This window comes from Lissotriton vulgaris, chromosome 5 (assembly GCF_964263255.1).
Source record: "Lissotriton vulgaris chromosome 5, aLisVul1.2, whole genome shotgun sequence".
NCBI classification, from domain to species: domain Eukaryota; kingdom Metazoa; phylum Chordata; class Amphibia; order Caudata; family Salamandridae; genus Lissotriton; species Lissotriton vulgaris.
In genome coordinates, this window is record NC_141693.1 from 165,595,477 (window position 1) to 165,620,403 (window position 24,927).

At 43.0% G+C, this 24,927-nt stretch overlaps 1 protein-coding gene across 2 annotated transcripts in view; it reads left to right on the top strand.

The window, feature by feature from the left end:
* Positions 1-24,927, top strand: part of ASTN2 (astrotactin 2) — a 2,581,355-nt gene that overhangs the window by 725,642 nt on the left and 1,830,786 nt on the right. For both annotated transcript variants that reach the window (XM_086921093.1, XM_086921094.1), the window contains exon 4: positions 7,368-7,517. In XM_086921093.1, coding sequence (XP_086777219.1) covers positions 7,368-7,517 — 150 coding nt within the window. The remainder of the gene's footprint in view (positions 1-7,367; positions 7,518-24,927) is intronic.

A 24,927-nucleotide genomic window follows, 5' to 3' on the forward strand; every position in this document is an offset into this window, starting at 1 on the left:
GATTTCAATAATTTTGAAACCTTGTTGGACCGATGTTGGGCAGTCGGTTATTAGTAGTGGTAAATATAAAACCAATACGACCACTAACACAATATAGGGCGCAGTACACTGCTTACAAAATGATTCCCATGCTTAACCCTTGGTGGCTTAGCTTTGAACAGGCATGCTTAACTTGAAAGACGGTAATGTAAAGCACTTAAAATCACCAATTCCATAAATAATTAGGACACCATACACAATAAAAATCCAAGTAGGAAATATTTTTATCTTTAAAATGACACCAGAATTAACAAAATCCAACATAGAATTTTTAAAGATTTAGCACTATATAGCACATAGAAACCTTTACCCCTATTGGGACATCTGGTCGCGCTAGACCGGGACATAGTCAAAGTTTCAGGCCGACCGCAATGGAGCCCTATGTGGCTACCCCTTGCGGTAGGTCTTAGTCAAAGTTTTTACCATTGGAATTAGAAACTTTTCTGGAGCTTCTCTTCTTGGGGTCTGTCGAAGCTCTCAGCCAGTCTGAATTCGGTGAGGGTTCGCCGGCTTGCCTTGCACACAAACTTGTGGAAAGCCGACCTCCGGAGCTTTCTAGCGGGATGAACCAGGGATTCAGACCAGCTCGCGGGCGAAGGTGGGCGGCTTGACTCTTGCGGTTGGTCCCGGTCACCTCTCCGACATTCGCACTTAGAAACTCACAAGGAGCTTTTTCTTGCAGGGTCCCTTAATGCTCTGCTCTTCACCAGGCCGGATTCAGTGAGGGTTCACCGGCTTGAGTTTCAGATTACTCCCCGTCAAAATATGGACGTCAATCCTCTGCAGCTTTTCAGCGGGGCAAACCTGGACAGCAGTCCTGCTCTCGGTTGAGGGTCGCCGGCTTGGCTGGCCTGGTTGAGTCAGTCCACTTATGGAGCTTTTTTGCAAAGTTGCTCCTACATCTCCAAACTTCTGGAACTTCTTCATGAAGTTCCTTTGAGGGAGCCAAAGTGTCCAAAACTTAGTCCAATGGTCCAGAAGTTCCAAGATGGTCCTTGAAAGTTTGGGACATCAATTCTCACAATCAACTTGGACAAAACTCTTACAAAACCACCAGTAGTACTCCAGGCTAAGGATTCTTGGTGGTGATGTTCTAGATAAGCTTGGTTAACCTGTAGCTTGCAGAGAGTTTTGAAGCAGGTTTGATCCACAGGGCTGTAGTTCCAGATTGTGCAGTTTTTGCAGACAGTCAGAGTGCAGGGCCTTGTTGGTGCAAATCAAACTTCCAGCAACAACCCATTGTACAATCCCTGCTCTTAATGTGCAAATTGGAGTGGCTCTGTGGTCATTTGATGTCATTTACTTACGTATAAGTAATCATGCAGCTTCCATCCACTTTATAAAACAAGACAACTGCTTCTTATTGGCACATGTTTTTAATCAAAGACTCAAGTATTTTGTTCAAAACAAAACAGTTTAATTAAGTTTCAAGTAGCAGATCTGAGAGGCTCTGCCCCTCTCAGAAACGTATTCCAAGTTTTCTGGTTCAAGAAGGAGGGCACTCCTGTCCAATGAGGTACAGGGCAACACTTTTCTCCAAAATTCATCATGGCTGATTTTCCAGCAGAGAGAGAGGACCTGGCTAAACACACCCCCAGGGTGGTTAATCTCCATAGACTCCATAGTCTCCATAGACTCTCCCTCCTTGCGTCTGCTCTGTCCTTCCTTAATCCTCTCATCTGGCTGGGTTCAAAGAGTAGAGGTGTAATGAAACTGCCCCTCCTGCCTGTCTCCTTCAATTGAAGAATATTGTTTACGAACCCTCCCCTTCTCTCTGGCATTCCTATGTAGCAGAACCCTGCTCTCACAGAAGAGCTGTCTAACCCCAGGGGCTATTTATCACCTCATCAAAGGAGCCAGGCTAATCCACTTAACTATGACCAATCAGGACAGACCACTGAAAGGCTGCATTTTGGCTTACAGTCAAGAAAGTCTTATAACTTCATGTCTGTACGTTTTTAGGAGACATTCAACACTACCATATTGTTGGATTTATCAATACCATTCTAGGAAGCCCTTGGATGGTATTTTTACTATTCTCCTAGTTGGAATTATTTGTTGGTAACCTCTTGCCATGTTAACCTATGTGGCAAGGGATTTACAATGGGAAAAATGACATGGGCCATTTGTACAACTTATAAAAACTTATTTTATAAGTACCGTGCCTATTTCTATAGGCCCCCCACCTCTGGAACACCTAGGGCAGACTTTAGGGGTTCTGAATATGTAAAAATATTGCATATCCTCACTCCATAGTGTTCCTAGCACAAATGTCGAATTTGGGAAGCACTTTATCACAATGTGGGAAGAGAAATGTGCAATTTCACTCAGCCCAGGGCATATAAAACGTATTTTATAAGGATCCTCCTTTTAAATATCTGACCCCCCATCCCCGCAGACAACTAGGGGAGGCCCTGGCGGTACCTATTATGAACAAACCTTAAAGTTTATCAAGTTTTAAGTGCCCCAAACACCAAAGTCGAGTCAGGGTACAATTTGCATTTTAATAGCAGCCCTGCAACCCGGGACTGCTTTTAAACTGACCTGAGGCTTTAGCAGTGTGACATGCAAGTGCAGAAAGGGCAACTGGCCTCTAAACTGCCATGCCCTATTATATTATATACTAGGGGTTTCAATCAATCAATGAAACAAAGTTTATTTTGATATCCAAGTATCCATAACAGTACAGATACATAAAAAGACTGCAAAAAAAGACATCATAAAATCCCAAAGTACATACAAAAATGGACCAAATAGGGGGTTTAAATGTGGTTTCAATCCCCCTGCCTTATATTGTAATTGGGCCTTATAGGGGAAGGTCATGCCAATCATAAGTGTACCCTAACCCATAGTGTAGCCTAGTGTATGTAGGTGTTTTTACTGTATTCTAAGTGCCTCTCCAGCATAGCACTGGCCCTGGTCCTGGTTAAGCAGAGCCTAGAATCAGTCAAGGTCAGTTACCACCAGTATTAGTCAGCAATAAAGTTGGGGGATGATCAGGGCACCGGATGACTTAGCAACAGCCGATCGACCAAACCCTGCTTTTAATGTACAGATTGGAGTGGCCCTGTGGTCATTGGCTGTAATTTACTTACATATAATTAATCAGGCAGCCACCATCTACTTTCTAACACAAGACAACTGCTTTTTATTGGCACATGTTTTTAATCAAAGACTCAAGTATTTTATTCAAAATGAAACATAGCATATTGGATAATGACTCAGGGGTGGTCCCTAGATTCTAAAAATGATTCAGTAGGGGTTCCAGGGTTCCAGTAATGATTATGTGGAGGTCCAGTGAAGTCACAAGGTTAAGAGCCACTGATCTAAGGCATTCATTTAACACTTGGCTGGACAGCAGAACCATCAATTGGGGATTTACTGTCCCTTCATGCTAACAATCCCTCCACAGCATTTAGAGGTTGAGGAATCAGTGATTAGCGTTTGGTGGATTATCCAAAAAATAAAATAAAAGACAGCAGTCCTTATGAATGAAACCATTTTTGGAGTTGGCTTCTGGAAAGGAAAAAAATAATGCATAGCCGACCAACAACATGGTACCCGCTTGGCATTCATTTCTGATGAGAGTGAATCTTCCTTTTCAGTGGCACAACTTTTGTCAGAAATAGACAGTTGCAGTCTAATAAAAATTGCATACAACACTTAACAAAATACATATATATATATACATGTATACAGGTCTACTTGCCTGTCTACTATATTCAAACAGTGCAGAGCGGAGACTACATGGGTGACATCAGAGGCATGGAACACTTGGATTGAGAATGACTATAGGGGCGTGCCCCTAGCCTATCCTATCGGGGGTTATCAAATACCACTGAGGGCATTAATATATGCTAATCAAGTGTAAACAGGGAAGTAGGCCTGCATACATGTTTTTTTAAGTGTTGAACGTCATGCCTTGTCTTATAAGACCCTGACTTATATGGTCTAGGCCAACTAAGTACCTACAAAGAATTAAGACAGAGGGGCGACTGCATAGTTTCTGATGAAAGCCCTGTACCTAAGTGGCCTAAACATGAGGGCTCAAACATGTTGACACACATTAGGATGTAGAGACATTGTATCCCTTTCAGAATACCTGCTTTTTCTTGTGTTTTAACCATACCAAAGGAACTCAATAAGAAATGGATACTTGGGTGACATTCAGATACTTTGATCTTTAACAATTAGATCTCTGTCAGTTAAATTAGCGTAAGTCCTCCCTGGAAGATGGTGGAACCCTTATGGATTTATAGGGACCAGGATAAACCCCACAATGGAGCATGTCTCCAGTAGGATGTGTGAGGGTCACAAAAGAAACCCAAGTAAGCATGACCAAGCAGAATCAAGAGAAGTAAAATATAAAGGGGTAGTGTGGGTCAATGCTGAGACAAACCACCAAAGATGAATGAATAGGTCTACCATGGCACGGTGGGCTGCTGGTCAGGATTGAGGCTCATTAGCAGAGCTGTGTGTAGATTTCCAGGGCTGTGTGTGCTTTGTCATTACAGTTGAGTAATGACAATTTATGTATGAGTTATGTCTGGAAAACATGCAGCACAGCAGGTCCAGATTGTGTGGTACATTACCAAAGCTGTGTCTAGAGTTCAAGAGGTGCATTTGCACATGGTGTTGCAGTTAAGTAATCAAGTTTTATTTGTGAGTTGTGTATGGAAAACATGCAAAAAAGTGCAGCGGGTCAGGATTGATGTACTTTGTCAAAGCTGCATGCAGACTTTCAGGGATGCAGTTGTATGTGGTATTGCAAGCGAGTAATGAAATGTTATTTATGAGTTATGTCAGGACAGCATGCAGTGAAGCAGGTCATGATTGATGTACTGTGTCAGAGGTGTGTGCAGTGTTTGAGGACTGGAATAGTGTATGGCGTCGCAGTTAAGTAATGAGATTTCGTTTTATTTGATATGTGTGGTCTTGGTCCAGTGACAGCATGCAGTACATCAGGTCAGGATTGAGATACTTTGGCAGAGGTGTGGACACCGTTCCAGGGGAAGAATAGCATTCAGCGTAACTGGTGTATTGCATACTATTACATACGTCATACACATCTTCATACCCATTTTTAGACCTTGCATCCTTGGCATGTTTTTCCCACTAACTTTATACCTTCAACCTTTCTGTTTTGCTGACTTTATTTTTGCTGGCTTGTAGGATTTTCACACTTTCATACTTTACCACTGCTAACCAGTGATAAAGTGAATTTGCTCTCTCCTTAAAACATGGTAGAATTGGCTTATATGCATCTGACATATTTAATTTACTTTTAAGTCCCTAGTAAAGTGGCACTACCTGTGCCCACGTCCTCTAAATTAAATGCTACTATTGGGCCTGCAGCACTGATTGTGTCACTCACTTAAGTAGAATTTTAAACATGTCTCGGGTCTGCCATTGCTGCCTGTATGTGCAGCTTTAAGCTGTCATTTTAACCTGGAAAGATAAACCTTTTGCTAGGCCCAAAGGTTCCTTTTTAGTACATATAAGGCACCTCTAGGGTAGGCCCTGGACAGCCTCGAGGGCACGGTACAGTTTATTTTCAGAAGTTGGACATGTACTTTTAAGATTTACATGTCACACACACTAGGCAGCTTAGATGTGTCTGGATGGGTCTTCACTGGCAGGATGAAATGGTGGAGCTGGGCACAGCCCTATTCACATTTGAATAAGGCTGGGTCCTGTCTCCCTGTAATTACTTTGGAGCCAGAACAGGAAAGGCAGGAAGCCTATGAAGTTCAAACTGAAAGTTCCAGAAGCTTCTCCCATTTCAAAGGAATGTTCAGGTATATTTATTGGAGCCCAGGCACCTACTCTTCAGTACACTTCTGGGCCTACGGACACTCTGCCAGGAAGAAGCTGAAAGGAATGCCTCTCTGCTGGACTGCTTTTCTGAAGGACTGCTGTGCTGACCTGCCGCCTGCCTCCCTCTTGTCAGAGTGGGATGGACTGGACCTGCACCTGTTGAACCCAATGCCCCAGAGTGACTCCAAGGGCTAGTTGGCTGACCTCCTTACTAGAGCCTCTGGGACAGAGGGGTCCAACAACCTTGAACCCAGCACCTGTACTCTACTGTCTGTGAGTCCTACCATGTCAAGTGGTGCCACCCCAGTTTTGGACTCTTGTAAGAGGGCCTGAACATGCTCTATCACCCCATCTCAGGATGCAGCAGAACCAACTCATCTCCTCTGCTGTGCAGCACCAACTCCAGCAGAACCGACGCATCCCCTCTGCTGTGAGGAGTCTCTCAGGGCAAGGACTCTGCTTTGACCGTGCAGCCCACATTGGAACCACCACTGTACAAAGCTTCACCGACGAAAGCCCTGGCATCACAAATATCTTGTTGACAGTAACCTCGACGACGGTGCAGGATGTCGCATTGCAGGTTCACAGCTCTTCAAAACTGACGCATCGCCTCGAGTGCACAATGCATCCTTGATGCAGAACTTCACATTACTTGCCCTCTTCAACGGGATCCTCTATGATGATGCAGGAACTGCATCGCAACAGGATCCTCTATGATGACTCAGGACCTGCATCTCAGCTTCGCAGCTCATTGGAACCGACACATCAGCTCGGCTGTGCAACGCATCTTCGACGCAGGACCTCACAACGCTCCTCAATGAGGGTTCAAGGTACCCTTGTTCAGTTCACCTAACAGGGTCCCTATAGCCAACTCATGCTCCATCGTGGTCAGCTTGGCCTGTGACTTTGTCCCGGTCCGTTACAGCCAGATATCCACAGTGTGGACAGTTTTTCAGAGTTATTTGTACTAAAATCTTTAAAATTGCATATTGCCAGTTCCGCTGATTGTTTTTATGTGTTTTGGTCTTGTCTCATTTATTAAAATGTCCTCTATTTTTCTAAATTGGTGTGGGATTTTTCCTGTGTCGCATATTCACTTTATTGCTGTTTGAAGTGCTGCATAAATAATTTGCACATTGCCTCAACGTTAAACTTGACTGCTCTGTGCCAAGCTACTAGAGTGTTGAGCATAGGTTTATTTGGGTTTTTTTTGTGCCTCAGCCTGACAAGGATTGTGGTTGCTGCTTAAGTAGGGCTTCACCCACTCAACTAGTAACCCAATTTCTCATGCCCCTGGATAGTGAGAGTATATTTATAGGCGTTACATGTGAATTTAAGGTGGGAGCAAGATTGAGGTACATTGTCAAATCTATGGGCAGCAATGGAACTGCAAAAGCCCTGACTGCCTCCTTGCTTTGCTGAGCAGTAAAGGTCTATTTCTATTTATAGAATGCAAAGAAGCGTGAGTTCTGTTTCCTGTTGTTGACCTTGAATCCCGTGTTATTTTGCAGCGTCGGAGATCACGCAGGAGAGCGTGGACACGCTGATGGAGAAATTTAAGGAGAGTTTCCGCACAAACACACCCATCGAGATCAACCAGCTGCACCCGACGTCACACAGCACCACAATGGGCAGGAGGAAGCGCCGGGGCAGAGCCCGAGGTGAGAGACCGCATCTGGAAATTAGTGCTTACCTCACAGGCCTGGACTAGGAGCTGTCACCCTTTGGGTGCCTTTATCCAAATAAAGCACTTACAGTAATATACAATAGAACACTTGTAAAAATACTCAGGGATGTACTGGCTCATTGCTGGCATTGGCCATCTCAGTTAGAATCCCAATAAGGCCAACTCAGCCTGCAATCATTTCTGGGCAGTAAATTGAGTATAATTGAATTAGGTAGTTGTCGGGGTCTGGTATGTCTGCCCCACGCTCTGGTCAGGCATGCGCTCTGGTCCAGGCACATCTTATGGATTTTAGGGGCCCTGGGCCAAACGTTTTTTTGGGGCCCCTGTTCTGAACAGTTTTGAATTCATGATACCGTTTCTGCTCTTTCATGCCCTTTATGGAAAGGTCACTGACAGTGCAAATGCACACCTGTCCAAATTCTTTAATGTGTTTACATCAAATATTCAGGGATAGTGATGAGTGTTTTCAATGTTGTAACACAACAGCAGCTCAGTACATTTCTGCAAATAATCTCTGTGATACCCCCCCATTTCCCATATGTGTTTTGATCTAAAAGAAACTGTTCTACAAAATGTCTGTAATAGATTCTCACACATCACCCACATTAAAAGGAAAATGGCATTTTAAACCATCTGTTTAAGAATTATTAAATGTCATCAGGGCAAGAGTCTGCAGAACAGAGCTGGCTCTATCACGGGGCCTCCCTGAAAGGGTGGGGCTCCGGGCCAAAGCCCACTTTGCCCATGGCTTAACGTCTTTGCTCCATCAACACCATCGGGTTCTGGGATGCCCGGCGCTAGAGTGGCAGCTGCCAGAGTTGGTAGATATTGGGGGATTGCGACTGGGGTCGCTGCTGCTGTTTGCTGCTTTACACCTACCAGGAAAATTTCTAATAGAAGTGATTCTGAGCACTCACCATGACTCCTGATCTTGTTTATATATCCCCAAGACACTGGCAACAAGGATGGCATGCTGCCAGTCTGCATGGGATGCGATGCCACTGTCGCGGGGCACAGGTCCAGGGGGACTAGCAGCGTGCACCTTTGAAAACATGTGGCCGAAGACTTACTTCCTATTTCCTCTCCGCACCCACTTAGGAATAACTGTGCCTTGTTCTGTACACAGCACCCACCACTGCATGTACACATCATCTGCCTACCATATTCCTAGGGTGGTCTCACTGCCCCTTAACCAGTGGACACTACGGAGACTCTAGTGCGTTTCCACTCCCGGTACCAAGGTTCATTTTTCCTCCTCCTGGTCTCACATCATCATGTCAGTGATGAGCAGTCACTGATGCCAACCCATCTCCAAACAAGAGTTGGGTTAGTCAGTCTTTCAACATACGCAGTGTGCCCCTTTACACCATTACTACACCCACTCTGTTTCCATAGTGCTCTGAGATGGCCAAAAGTATCCTTCAATACTCAAAAAGTAAAAAGTAAAAATAAATAATGGCCACGTCCATAACACTAACGTGCTTCTATGGAAGGATGTCCACAACCAGACCAGCAGCAATCGATTATGGCACAATATAAACGCAAAGATTGCCAGTCTCCTCGAACGAGAGGATGATCACACCCAGGCTGGCAGCTTCCTCTAATGTAAGAATTCTACCCAGACTGGCAGTGTCCTCTAATGGGAGGATACCCACTCCTAGAAGGGCAGCTTCCTCTAAAGGATAAAGGGGCATATGTATCAAACGATTTTGTAGTCACAAACGCTGCGATTCGCAAAAAAACAGCATTATGAATACAAAATCGCTAATCGTGATGTATGAGTCATTTTTGCATCACATTATTAAGAAATTGCTAATTTTGTGATTCTCAATTTTGCGTAAGCATTTAAGGAATTGCAAATTACGATTCCTTAAATGCTATGTAACAAACACCCAATTTGTGCGACTTCTCCTTAAGAAATCGCAAATTACCACCAACTTCAAGTTGGTGGTAATTTGCGATTTCTTTGAACAATTCACTTTTTGGCACTTTTCAAAGTGCCATGTGGCGCACATACATGCCCTTAGGGCATGTATGTGCACCATATGCGCACACATGCTCATTTCAGGGGTACATCAGGGTGTCCTTATGACACCCTTGAAATTATTCTCAATTTGCGATTCTCTAATTGCGAATCGCAAATTGAGAATGACTTTCCTTTCATTCCTATGGGCCTCCATAGGAATGAATGGGAAGGTATTCCTTTATTGCGATTTCGCAATTTGCTAATCGCAATTAAGGAATACCAGGAAATCGCAAAATATTTGCGAATTTTTAAATACATCCCGTTTTGCGATTCTCAAAAAATCGCTATTTCAGATTTTGATACATATGCCCAAAATCTCATACCCAGACTGGCAGTGCTCTCTAATGGGAGGATTCCCTCAACCATGTTTGCAGTGCCTTGTTATGGGGCAAGTTTCCAACTGGCCTCTGATCGCACAGCATCCACACACAGACTGGCAGCATTCTCCCATAGAATGTACTTCAGACCCAGACTACCGTGCTCCACTTGTGGAATAATGATTACAGAGAGGCAGAATCATTCTTTAGGAGGAAAGTGGTATCAATACAGACAGCATCCTTTAAATGTAGGATGTGTCATGACTGTCCCTTATAGGAGGTTGCCCACATGCAGACCTCTAGCTTCCTTATATGAGAGTCCCTTTGGATGTATTCTGAGAGTATCATTTTTTTTAAAGTTCTTCATTTCCAGACTGACCGTATTCTCTTAGGTTAGGCTCCTCCATCCAGACTGACACTGTCATTTTAGGTTGCACTCTTCACACCCAGACTGACATTGTCCTCTTATGTTATACTTTTTTCACATAGACTGGTAGTGTTTTGTTTGTACGTTGAATTCTTCACAGCAAGACTGTTTGTGTACTCTTGCAGTAGATTTTTTACATCCGGACTGGCAGTGTCTTCCAGTTTGATACTTCCTTCTCAGACTCACAATGGGCTCTTATTTTTTGGTTCTTCACATCCAGACTGGCAGTGTCCTCCTGCTAAGCTCTTCACAACCAGACTGTTACGTTAAATTCTTCACCCTCAGAGTGGCAATATCCTCTTATCTCAAGCTCTTCATGAGTAGAATGGCAGTGTCTTCTTTAGTCTTCTTACATTAGACTTGTCAGAAATGGAGATAGTAATTTGGGAGGAGTACCCCACCAACTAAATAAACCCACTCTGTTTACATCAAAATACATTCCTGAGACAGTCTCTGTTAAGCTCATGATACCTAAAGCATAAACAGCAGGCAATCCCAAGAGAAGTGTGTGATATGTTCAAACAGAGCATATACTTTTAGAGTAAACAATACAATGATATAAAATTCCAAAACCAATTTAGGAAAACAGGGAACATTGCAATGAGCCAAAGGACAGACACCAAGATCATCAAGTAGGTTAAAGGGAACACAAGAAAATAAATTAATAAAAGTTAAAGGCAAAGAGCACCCAGAAAATTCAAGCATTATGGAAACTAGGTGCAACTTCAGGTCAACCACAATGTAGTAGATGTTAAATACACAAACTAGTGGTACTGGGCAAAAAGTTTATCTTAAGACTGAGGACCTGATTATGATTTTTGCAGAAAGGGTTACTCTGTCACAAACATGACGGATATCTCTTAAGCAGTAATACAATTCCATTATATCCAAGGAACTTGTGATACGGCGGACAGGATGTCTGTCACGTTTGTGGGAGAGTATCCCATCTGCCAAACCCATAATCATTCCCTTAGTCTCCATCAGCTGGGAATGGTTCTTCTGGTCAGTACTTCAGCCCCTCGGGGCAGGCTTCTGGGTACCAGGTCTGTTTACTACCAGGTCTCCTGAAGAATCTAGTCTTCCTTAGTCAGCTGGGCCCACTTTGAGTGAGGAGGCTTTCTTCTTTTTGTCTCCCTGAAGTAGGTAAACAAAGAGCAGCCGCCTTACCCTTGGAGAGCATTACCAGTCCCTGAATGCCAGCCGGATACAGGAGTTCTAGAGTTCTTCTGTGAGTTCTCTTCTTTGAGCAGGTGCCAGGAGTCAGGGTTCTTGTTCCAGTAGGGACTTTTTCTTTGGGGGGGGGGGGGGAGCTTCCTGTGTCTAGGAATTTTCTGAGGGTTTGTTAGTGGAGGTGCCAGATTTATCTTCTGCACCTGCAAGTGACTGGGGAATTCTATTGCACTGTGAGGTGAGGAGGTTGGGGAATTCTGTTCCCCAACCTCCTTTTGCAGCACTTCCTCTTTTCCTTACTGCAAAATTACCCAGAAGCCCTTGTTTCAAAATGGCAGGACTCAGCTGCCACTAATTAGGCAATTTTAAGCTCCTTGCCCACTGCCCTACCCTACAGGTTCAAAACTAGTTTTCCCTCCTACTGTGGCAGGCGCCTAACTGTTTAGGGGGGTACTGGGGATCATCAAAGGAAGCCCTCCTGGGCATCACCTAGTCAAAAACTATAGCTAAGCTACCCTTTGTTCTGATAACTGTTCCCGCCCACTCCCAGATATCTAATCCCAGCTGTGTTCATCAGTTAATAAACCCACTGGCCTTTCTTCAGCTCAGAGGCAAGTCATTCCTCTCTAAGTCAGAGTTGTTAATCTTCTCAGCCAAGGATGTGTATTTCAGCTCTGGTGGTGTGATGATTGGCAGAACTGTTTTGATCTAGTTGTGGCACAGAAGCCTGAAGTGCATTTTTACAAAGTTACTTTTCCTCAAACGTTGTCAAAAAGTGGATTCTACCATTAAGTCAATTTCACAAACTAGCAGGGAAAAACTTTGGAACATTGTTCTAGCCAGTTCCGGAGTGCAGATGGGAAATAAAGATTTTAATATCACCAGGGCCTATTAGGCCAGACCTGCAGAGTGAAATATATATTGCCTTTTATTACACTGTGAGGGCACACCTACCCCCAATACAATGTGCCCCCAATTTATATACATATTAGCATTGAGCTGGAGAGGTTACAAGCCACACTTTAGGGGTGACTTATGAATATTTAAGACTAGGCGTCTCCTACATGGCAAAGGAATGTTTCCCTGCCATGTGTCACTGCAGTGCATTTAAACTGAAGTTGCTTAGCCAGTACACTGTAGTACTCCTGACAGAAATGTGTTTCTTTCTCATATGTAGGTGGTGTAAACTTCAGCCATCATATGACATTTAACTTTCCATACCGTAGGTGCACTTTAGAATGGACCACTTATAGGGCAGTTAAACAGGATAAAAAGGAAGTTCAAATGTAGAGCACAGGATTTAGATGGGAAGCACAGACATTTTACTACTGTTTAGCAGTGGTAAAGTGCACACAGTGGTAAAATCATCCAAAATAGGGTGCCAAAAGGTCAAAACTCTGGGTGACCATGCAAGACAATTCAAATTTGTTACACAACTCCTCTCATCCAGATTGGCAGTCTTCTTCCAGTGGGCTCTTCCTATCAAGAACAGAAGTGTAATTTGCTTTCGCGTAATTAGGAAACATTTCTGCAGGATTGCATGTAATTACGCAAAATTCAAATCTGTCATTTAATGTTATATTTTAGCACAAAACTAAAGGATACATTTCACACTAAGAAAATAATGTAAAAATGTAAATGCACAGTGAACAAAATCCTCTTGTGTTTCATTGTTCCAGTGCATTTGCTGTGCATTTTTACAGTGATAGGACGGTTATTAGGAGAAGTGACATATTGACATAACTTCAGGAATTTGACATAACAAGCCTAATGCAAAGTTCCCTAACTTAAATGAATGATGGTAGTGCAATTAAAATGTTGCCCAGGCCTGGTCTCATACATTAGTCTCTTCACAACTAGACTGACAGTGACTTCTTACGCTGGATTCTTCACACTCAGTCTATTCCTGTACTCTTACGCTAGGCTTTTTACATCCGGACTGGCAGAGTGCTCTGTGTTAGATGCTTTATTCCCAGATTTGCTGTGTACTCTTATGTTAGGTTCATCACACCTAGACTAGCAGTGTCTTCTTTCAATAAACTCCTCAAACCCATCCTGACGAAGGAGTACTCTTTTACTTATTCTCACATACCTTTGAGAGTCAGCTGCGAAACGTACAACTTCCAGTTAGTACAAATGCAAAGGTGGCATAGTCCTGTCTATATGTACTCAGTATATGTCAATTTATTGAATATTCACAGTTTGTTCCTATTTTAGATGTTTTGGGTCCAATTGACAAAGGCACTAAAAATATGAAAAAAATACCCTACTGGAGTACTATTTTGTGTACTCAAAAATGCCTTTGTAAATAGGCCTCACAGACTGTACCTGGAATCTATCGGGCTTGTAAGGCCCTCATACAGAATAAAACATGCAACTTGAACTTTTTCACTATATATAAGTTCTGTTGTAGTCAAAGTATGTTATGTTAATTTTGATTTATATAGCGCCAAATCACCGACAGGTCTCTCAGCGCTTGCTTTGGGAACCCGTCCTGGCTTTCCCTGCGAGATAACCCCTACTGGGTATCCCCAAGGTGAAGACCAGGCATCCCATTGCGGTGGGGCCGTAGTGGAGATTAAGCAAGCTATTGCCCAGAGTTGCAGAGTGTGAACCCATGATTCGAGTGGGCACCGAGGCGAGAATTATCGAGTCCGTGGACATTTATGAGCTCAAGACCCTGCCGCGTCGGGAATTGAACCCTGGTCCCGGGTCTGACCTCTGCATCAGGGTCTGCCTCCTCTAACCAGTGAGCCAAACTCTCCAGTATGTTGCTGCTTGGGGTCTCTGTCCCAAAGTGCCTCATAATTGTGTTGCTGTAAAATATAAATAACATTATTATTTCACAATTGACTAATAATCATATATTACTGAGAAAAGTATTGTGTACCTCATATGGCCTCTGCCCATATTAATAAGTTCTCTCTTTTTTCTGAAATGCTTGAGATTTTGGAACAAAATTTTGCTTCCTGCAAACTTTTGGTTTCAAAGAGGTAGAAAGTATTCAGGTTGTATTTTTCTGCTGGGTAAATGTCCATGTAAAGCCTGGCAAATGGGACTTCCCCCCCATAAGCGAATTGGCTGAAATGTGGCCCAAATGTGTCAGTGACAAACTAACCCCATATTCTTCGGAAGATTTCTCTATAGGAAAATGGCAACAAAAAAAAACTTTAAAAAAATATAAAGCTTCTTCATAAAATGATGTATGTGTACTTCAACAAGAATTGGAAATGCCAATAGGTTTTGCTTGCTTTTCTATATTTGCATACAACAAATTCGATATCTTCCCCGGCCTGAGATGTGCATCACTGTCTGCCTGCCCCCTGTCGCCTTCCAGCTCACTTGTTTATCCTCTGCTGCTCTTGGTTGCATAGAAGCATATGTGCACTGATCTCCAGAAGGTGGTTGCTAGCCGCCGTGGGTCACTTTGAGATGCTGATGTGCAAATTATCTGCTGGCTCTGCTTCCACAGTTTTGCATTGAGGGTAGGCTTGGACGCGCAGCGCCTTTCCAGCCTCTGTTCTTGGCATCATTCCGGAAACACATGGCGTTCTTGTGCTTCATTACACTCCTTCCCCTGTGGCTCGTCCTTCAGCACACAGGGTCCGAGCGAAGGCAGGATGGTGCAGTTATCACACATCTATGACACCCTTACTCTGTCTCCTCTGACGCTAAAATACAGTTCTTCACATCTGGCATTAGAAACACCTGAGAACCTGTGCTGTAGGGTTGACCTACTTGTCTCTGAGGATCATGCAGGCCATATGTACTTAAATTCATAAGAGGCTGACACAATCCACACAAACGTAGACACGTACAGACTGGCACACTGTGTGTCAGGTCATTACAAACATGTGCCAGGCAGTGACAGTCCAGTGCTTAATTTGAGCAGTGGTTGCTGGTGCAGCTCACCGCCACTCATTGGTGGTGACCGGCCCTTATTTTTCCTCATCAGATATTGCGCACAACCAATAGAGTTAATAACCACAAATGGTATAGAAAGAAGAGAGGAAAGACTGAAAAAAGGTCCAAAAAAATGGAGAAAGCGCAGGATGGGCTAAAGTGAGATAAAGGGGCAGTAGTGTCTGATAGAGGATTAAAGAGACCTTAGGTGAAATCCAGACTACACAGTGAACCTAATCTTGATATGGTATGTGGTCCCTGCAATGGAGCAGGGTTGTTGCCTATATTAAGCAGGTGTTACAGAATGCGTGCTTATAATTCACACAATTTGATTATGTACATCAAACATACCTCACCTGCATCGCAGACACTATATGTTTGGGGGAGCGCTCAGAGATTGTCCTAGCTACAGGGCGGTAGATGTGGGGTTTTACAATATGGTGTGGGACTGTCCGTTGCTACGGCCTGATCGGGTGTTGGTGATGACCACCACCTCGGAAATTGTGGGCCGCCAGATTGCGTGTACACCTGAGTTCTGCCTGCTGGGGCTCATGACTCGGACCAGAGTCAATCGCTTGGAATGTAGATTTGCAGACCTGACTCTGGTATTGTTAAAGAGATGCATCTCCAGGGCCTGGAAGATGACTACACCCCTGGAAGTTGGTTTATAGACAAGGTATTTATTGAAGTGGGCATGGTCAAAGGCTGATAAATGAATGTTGCTTAGGTTGCGGGTAGGGCGTGCACCTGTTGAGCTAATGTGGGATGTGTATGTTGAAAAATTGGTGGATAAGAATGATATCAACCCATCTTACCTGCATGATGGACTTCTGTTGTTTCTGTAGTGCAGCGTTCTGCAATTGCACTGGGTGGTAAGGGTGCTGGTGCCGTGCTGAGGAGGTCCTTACCCTCCTCAACCAACAACTCAATTTCTCACAATTATAATTTTTCTTATTTGACTTATTATTATTTTTTCAATTGATCAGCCTTCCTCTTTGTATTATCTTTCTTTCTGAGTGGACAACTTTTATTCCTCTTTTGATGACCAGTTACAAATTTAGGATGTGTCATCAACTTTAGATTATTGTCTTTATTTCACTTTAGTTGATGATTCTTTTTTACTTGGCTTTTCTGCCACTTTGGATGATGATTATTTTTCTTTCTCTTGATCATTTTTCTTTCTCTTTGGTGATCTTTCTTAAACATCTTTCTCTCTCTGGATGATCTTTCTTCCTATTTGGATTATCCTACTCTTTGGTGTACAATATTTGTATTGTATGTTGTATGTGTTTTTCATCTTTGAGTAATCATTCTACCTAATGGGACAGTCTTTCTTTTCTTTTTAGATAATTTTGTTTTCCTTTTATGGTGCAATTTTTTCTACTTTGGAATATTTTTGCATGTGTTATGCAACTTTCCCTCTGCTTTGGAAAAGTATTCTTCTGATTTGAGTGAGCTTGCTTCCTCCTTAGATTATCTAAATTCTCATTTAGTTAATGGCCCTCGCTTTGAATGGTTGTACCTCTTCCTGTGGATGACCTTTCTAACATCTTCCATGATTTTCCTTAATCTCTGGATGATCGTTCTTTCTCTTCTGCTGACCTTTCTGGATAATCTCGATTTTTTTTGTTGTTTTTGCTGTGGACAACACATCTTGTTGAATTATTTCTGTACCTTTCTGACAGGGCCACAAGAATGATGATTTTTTGCGGCCGCAACATTTTTCATGTTATTTTGGATTTGCTGCACTTGCAATGTAATCATGTGCTTCCAAATTTGCAGATTTTAACAAAAAAAATGTTTTGCCTCAAGTACATCAAAATGTACTAAAACAATTCCAGGCATGTTGCTTAAGCAGTGGAAGGTCCTTTTTCAAGTGTGACTTGTTAACTTTCAGCTGCTGATTGTTTTATTCACCTATTGAACTGACCATAAATAGGGGAAACCTTTGCCCAGACAGTGTTTAACATGTATAAAATGACAGAAAAGTGTAATACTGCCACAAAATGTGCCGCATTATGGCGCATGATTTATGTTTTTTTATGCATAATTTAATGAATGCTTCTGTATAATTTGGTCTCTCCCTTCCATATAATTACTGTGGCCCTTATATTTGGGCAATTTATATATTCACAATATTCATATTTCTTTTGTTTTTCATAGGACAAGCTTTCTCCTTTTTTCAATGCATTCCCTCTTTAAATGATATTTCCATCAATATGAATGCTATTTCATTTAGTAGAACATTGGAATGTTGGGAGCTTCATTGAAGACAATGGAGTGCTCCCTGCTTGTAGGGGCCAGTAAAGGTCCGCAGAGCAACATTCCAATGTTTTACAAAGGCCTCTCGGATTTAAATCCCCTCGAGCTTCGAGAAGCCTTTGTTTTATGTGTTAGAACATTCTGCCCTCTAGTGGCAGAATGTTCTAACAGCCTCATAGCCCTTCGTAGCAGAGCTATACCGGCTATTAAAGTCCCGTTCCCTTGTGAAAGTCCCTCGCCTTCGGCTCGGGCCTTTAACTCGGGAGCGGGCCTTTAATAGCCAGTATAGCCCACTACGGCGGGCTATAAGGCTATATTGTGGATGATGGTTCTACCTCGTTGAATTATCCTTCTACCTATTTGTATTCCATTATTGAAGGGTCTATTTTGAGGAGTTTTTGCTCTTTTTGGATAATCTTCCTGCCACTTGGAAGATATTTGTCCCCTTTGGGATAATATTCCTGCCGCTTGTTGATGATCTTTATTTCTTTAGGGATGTCTTCTTTGCTTTCATTAAGGGTTTCATGCTCATTGGGCAATGTTTTTTACTGACTGGATGTTTAATAGGTATGTCTTGTTACTTTTTTTGCCTATGTTTTACACTGACCACTGTCTTAAAAAATATTGTCCTCTACGTTTTTTAAAATTTGCTCTTAATATCATTCATTGCTCACATTCAACTTTTTGTTTACTTTGTATACACTGTTTCATTGTGGTCTACCTCTCTTCTCTTCCTACCTTCTCATGCGAGCACATGAAAGCATTTATCTTAAAGTTGTGGGTCGTTTCGGACAACATACCGATAAAAGATCGGTCTTCAAGAATTAGAATGTGATTCAAATATATAAAATGTTATGTTTTTTTATTATAAAGATCCAATTTGTGCAGCTCTCAGAAATATCATAATGATAGATGTGTAATTGGTTGGGTATTTTCAATTACTACACCAACTTAAGTCACACTTGAATGGTATAAATAAAGAAGTGTACACCAGTGAACTGTACTTATAGCCGTATTTTTGTATGCACATGCTACCTTAATATTTCTGTAATATGGCTGAGACTACATGTATGTGACTTCTTAGAGTTAAATTGTTATAATTACTTTAACAATAAACTTTAATTCGGAACAATGTAGAATAAAAAATATATATATTTTCACCTTTGCTTTTAGAACCCTGCGTGACAAGCTATCACGACCTGGCTATGAGCATTTAGTGAAAAAGATGAAGGCAAAGAAAGTTCCTGCTTTAGCAAAGGGCTTGGTAATCTTTGTAGGTCTGGATGCCAAATTATTGCACCAGTTACAAATTAAGTCATCTTCAAGATCCCAGAAAACATAGGCCATGCTTTTAAATTAATTTGGAGTTTGGTCTACAAAGTCAAATGCTGGTAAGACAGTCCACCGACTTAAAAAGTCTACGGGGCATATTATCAAGACAGGCGATAAAATTATCGCCGCTTTAGCAGCAGAAAACTGCCGCTAAAACAGCGATAATGGGCTTGATAATATGGTTTTTGGAATTCCAATTGAAGCCCATGTTAGATGTCCTTCACATTTAACATGGGCTTCAATTGGAGTTCCATTGAGCATATTATCAAGCCCATTATCCCCGTTTTAGCTGCAGTTTTCTGCGGCTAAAGAGGCGATAATTTTATCGCCTGTCTTGATAATATGCGCCAATATGCCCTGTTTCTATCGAAGCCGGGCTCTTTAGCTAATTTGTGTTGACAAGAGCTTACAGAACATGATTATCCAAAAGTCTGGAGATCCTATTTATCAGTGTGCCTTCATACTTTAAATTGGCAACAAGTTGGGCTCTTGAAAACAAATAAAGCCTCTTTTAAGATCCTTCCAAACCAGGCTGAAATCAAATAAAGAGACCTTAGCGGCAAAAAAGCATGCTTGAACTGTAATTATCTAATTCGAAAAGCTTGAGTTCCTGACTTACTTATGGGCACACTTCTCACCATAAATGAGGGATGCATTTCTCAAGTTCCCAACTTAGGGGCTCATTACGATCGCGGACGGACGCAAGTCCGTATGCGAACCCTGAGTAGGAGGGAACGTCCGCATGTGCTGCGGCGTTCCCTCCTGTGCAATTAGGATATGACCGCCACCCTGGCGGTCACATCCTCTATATTTAACATTGCGGCGGGTGCGGCTTCAAGCTGCACCCGCCGCAATGTTAAAAAGGCATGCATTGCATTTACATGCAGAAAGCGGCAGGCACCGGTGCCTGCCGCTTTCTGCATGTAAATGCAGGGGGGGTACCGTAGGTACCCCCCATGTGCACCCCCCATACAACCTTCACCCAGGGGGCCCGCAGCGGGCCCCCGAAGTGAAGATCCATATGCTTTTCCACACCGGAGAATACGCCGCAGAAAAGAATGTTTTAGAAGCCATCCTAATATGTCTGGCGGTGTCTGAGAGACACCGCCACCATATTAGAGCTTTTCCGCCGCGGTTGTAAGCCGACCGCAGCGGAAAAGTGGCGGACTGAAACCAAGACCCACCAGCCATCCTAATGTGGCGGTGGGTCTTTGGTGGGTCCGCAGCGGTTTTCCCGCATCCTCCGGGCTGGTGGTGGCTTCCGCCGGCCCGGAGGATGTGGGAAAACCGCGATCGTAATGAGCCCCTAAGTATGGTACTCCAAGGTGGGTCCAACAATGACCAACAAACTGTTGCAGACTTTGCTGCTATAAAAAAATCATCATTGCATTTAATTTGCGCTTGTCCTTGTCTATCCCAAGCTAGACGAATTTTGTTGAAACCGTTGTTTATTGAATCAGGTGTGAGAACATGCCGTCAAGCCATTATACTTTGCACATCTGGCAGACCAATCACTCTAATTTGTTGATTTTTTGTCTGCTTTTGGTGGAAAATAAGTTGAAATCAGTTTCATGCACATTATGGATTTCCATGGCGAGTTAGCATATTTGATCTGTGCCACTTGTAATGTAATATTTCATTTTGATCAACTTGACAAAATCTAATGAGTTGCTGTATTTTGTTTGAATCTTGTATACGAAAAAGTGGCTGTATCTTGTTGACTCCGGACTCATTGCATTCAATGTTTAAAACCAGTCCATATTTACTAAAGCACCTTGTTACTCTCGAAGCACTTTTTAGCTACTTTGCGCCAATCTTTGTATAAGGGAAGATATTCTTTTTTAAGCGAATTTTTTACCGATTTGTAAATCTCTGCTTTTTTTGGTGATATTTTAAACTTGCCCATATTTACAGAAGGACCTTGAATGTTACTATCTGTCATGTTGCTCTAGGGCCATTCCCCTAGATGCATCAACGTTGTCATTTGCGATTCCTTAATTGCGAAAAATAAGGAATCGCAATTAAGGATTCGCAAATGGCAATGCATCATTAATTTCGCTATTTTATTGAAATTCGGTAAAAATCGCAATTTTTACCGAATTCCAATAAAATTGCGAGTTCCAAATAGCGAATCCGATATTCCCATTCATTCCTATGGGCTGAAATGCCCATAGGAATGAATGGGAATTGCGAATTCGCAATTTCAAATCGGAATGCATCAAAGCCTTTCAAGGGTGGAGAGGGGGGTCCAAAAGACCCCCCCCTGCACCCATGAAATGCACTTTTACATGTGAGTTACATACACACATGTCCTAAGGACATGTGTGCCTGTAACGTACACGTTTAAAAAATGCATTTTTATGCGTTTTTAAACATTTTTGCAAATTACCACGAAGTTCAACTTCGTGGTAATTTGCATTTGCAATTTTTAAAATCGCAAATGTTTTGAGGATGATGCATTGCTGTTAAGGAATCGCAAATTTGCGATTCCTTAACAGCAATCGCATTTTTTGGAACTCGCAAAAAAAAGCGATTTCCAAAAAATGCTTGATGCATCCCAGTAACCAATTTAGGAAGTGCAAAAGGCCGATTTATGCGAATCGCACCGTTTGCACTTCCTAAAAAGGTTGATGCATCTGGGTATTTGTCTCTACTATGTTAGAATGGGTTGTTACTCTTGAAGCACTTTAGTGTAACTGTGCACCAATTCTGCACAATGACAGACATTATTTTCGAAGCTAATTTTATTGATTTGTAAATTTCTACTTTTGAACTGATGCATAGTTATGGCCAATCACTATTCTAATTATTTTAACATAGTTTTATTTAATGAGATTTATGTATTTCTGTGTGAAATCTTATAATTAATGTTTCATATATATTCTAATGATTTTTATTAATCAGGGAATACAATCTACTTACTTAAAAAATATATAGACTGTAGACTAAATAAGAAGTTATATTTTAGATTTTATAAATCATCCAGTTGATTTGTTGCTTCAGCCATTGCTCGCACCTCACTGAGCTGAGGAAGTGTAAGAAATTGTATATATATGTTTTAAGAATATCCAGGTGCATCATGCCAAAACTCCATGCAATGTAAAAACTGCTGTTGTGGGGAGCTCTATGATAATAAAGAGGTACTGCTAGCTGGATCACCCTATTAAAGCTATGCTTCTCCATGGCAGGCACCCATGTCTTCATTATACCCAAACAAGACAGGATACCGACTAAAAAAGTACTGCATATATTCCTAGTTTCTCAATTCATAATGTACCCAATGTGAGAAATCAAACTTCACCGCCAATGGCAACGACTAACGCCTACAGAAGGGGGGCTCCACTGCATATCTATGATGAGGCACAGGTAGTAGAGTTTCATATCCTATGAGGTCCAGGATACTTAGCAATGCACTTCTGGTCCACCATCCCATAGGAGGGGGCCCGCCTTGGGGCCTGTTAGAACTGGGGGTCTCTAGTTGGCTGAGGTATGTACCTTAGTCTAAATAGGGACCCTTTGCTCTAAGTCAGGGAAAGGAAGGACACCTTGTTAGATAGCCCCTGCTCACCCCCTCGGTAGCTTGGTACGAGCAGCCAGGCTTATCTCCAGGGCAAATGTGTAAAATAGTTGCAACCGCGCTCTCAGTAACCCAATGATAACACCAAAAATGGACTCCATACGAGTTTCATAAAAAACAATTATATGTTTATAAAAAAAGATATACAATGAGACCACACGATAAAAGTACAACATATGCGTATTTGTAATATGTCACCTTTCCGGTTATTAGTCCAGCAAGCCCTTGTAGGTTCCTGCAGTATTAATGAGCAATTCTCGATGATCTAATGCAGTCCTAATGTAATGCTAAGCAGTTCGTAATGCAAGAATCAGGCAGTTCGAAATGCCAAAATAATGCAATTTGTAATGCAAGAATCTGGCAGTTTGTAATGCAAAAATAAAGCAATTCGTAATTAAACAATCAGGCAGTTCATAATGCAAAAATAATGCAATTCGCAATGCAACAATCAGGCAGTTTGTAATGCAAAAATAATGCAATTCGTAATGCAACAATCAGGCAGTTCGTAATGCAATAATAATGTACTCCGGCACCAATCGTGGGGCTTTGGACAGTCTCTATGCCACTCCTACTGACTTGTGGTCAGCTACTGGCAAAATATGCCCCCAACACTGTTCTGATGGGAAAAAAATGCTGCTCCAGACTTCAGCCCTGGTATTGCCACCCCTCGGCAAGTACGGGCCGCGATACGGACGTGAGTGGAGGCCTGCGCTGAAAAGATGGGAAAGGCTAAGAGCATTTCTCTCGTAGCCCGTAGCCCTCCCCAGGCGGCAACACACACACGTTCGCTGAGCGTTACCTGGGGGATACAATCTCACTCTCCTCTCCTTGCAGCTTGGGCTCTGATGCAACTTTGTTGATCTTGGGCAGTGGAACTCGGGCCCCCGACGGTGATGGCTCGAGGTCTCTCCTTGGCAAAGGTAGGCTCAGGCCGGCAGCGGTGAATTCTCACAGCTCCTCTGGGGATGCCGGACTGGGCCGATGGAAATGACGATCGCAGCACTTCTGGTCACGCTGTCGGTCGAAGCAGAGAACAAGACTGCACCGGGCAATTTCTCACAAAGGTCTCAGGCTGCAACAAGGCACACACACACAGCGTCGCTGAGAATCACTTGAGATCCGGGTTCACGCGATCACAGGGCACTCCTCACGAAGGTCTCAAGCTGCACGATGCACACGCACACAGCGTCGCTGAGACTCACTTGGGCTCAGGGTGCACACAATCACAGGGCAATCCTCAAGATGGTCTTAGGATGCACAAAGCACATCCACACAGTGTCGCTAAGACTCACTTGGACTCCGGGTGCACACGATCACAGGGCAATCCTTGAAGGTCTCAGGCTGCACGATGCACATGCACACAGCGTCGCTGAGACTCACTTGGACTCAGGGTGCACACAATCAGAGAGCAATCCTCACGAAGGTCTCAGGCTACACAAAGCTTATGCACACAGCGTCGCTGAGACTCACTTGGACTCCAGGTGCACACAATTACAGAGCAATCCTCACAAAGGTATCAGGCTGCACAAAGCACACACACACAGCATTGCTGAGTTTCATTTGGACTCCGGGTGCACACGATCACGGGGCAGTTCTTACAAAGGTCTCAGGCTGCAAAAAGCAAATGCACACGCCATCGCTGAGACACACTTGGAAACTTTTATGTTCCTGAGTTTCCACAACAGGGAGCAAGCTCTCCTTGGGCCCATGGGGACAAGTTACTCCAGGACACAGCAAAGTCCCTTAGCCTCTCTTTAGTTGAATCAGCAAACTGCAGGCCAGCCCCAGAGCACACAGCAAGGGTCAGTCCTGCTCTTCAGTCTCTTCAGCGGTTCTTCTTTGGCAGAGGTTCCTCTTGACCACGAAGTAGTTTCAATCCTTTTCAGTCTTGATCATTCCAAAGTTCAGGGGTTTCAGCGCTCATAGTAATACCCCTAAATGTCTTTGATGTCTTTGTGTTCAGGGGGGCACTGACACATGTCCAAACCAGTTATAGGTGTCTCCCTGCCAGTGACACTTTCTCCCTTTGATAGTGGGGGTTTGGATCCTCAATCCTTCAGCAGGAGATGGAGCCATTGTTTATGGCAGAAACCCAGGCCTCTTCACCTCCAGGGGCTACTCCTGCCACCCCCACACTCCAGATGCAACTCAGCCTGTTGTTGTCTCACCTCTTCCCCTGGGTCAAGAACAAACAAACCAGCCACTTCTAAAAGCATGGTTTCTAAACACACAATGAAAAAACTACCTTCACAAAAAGATGTGTTATTAAATTGTGAGTTCAGGCACACTAAACCTCACCACTCCATCTTAAGCCTATGGGAAGATAGGCTGGAGACATAGTACACAGCCTTCCCTATTCTGTCCTATGGG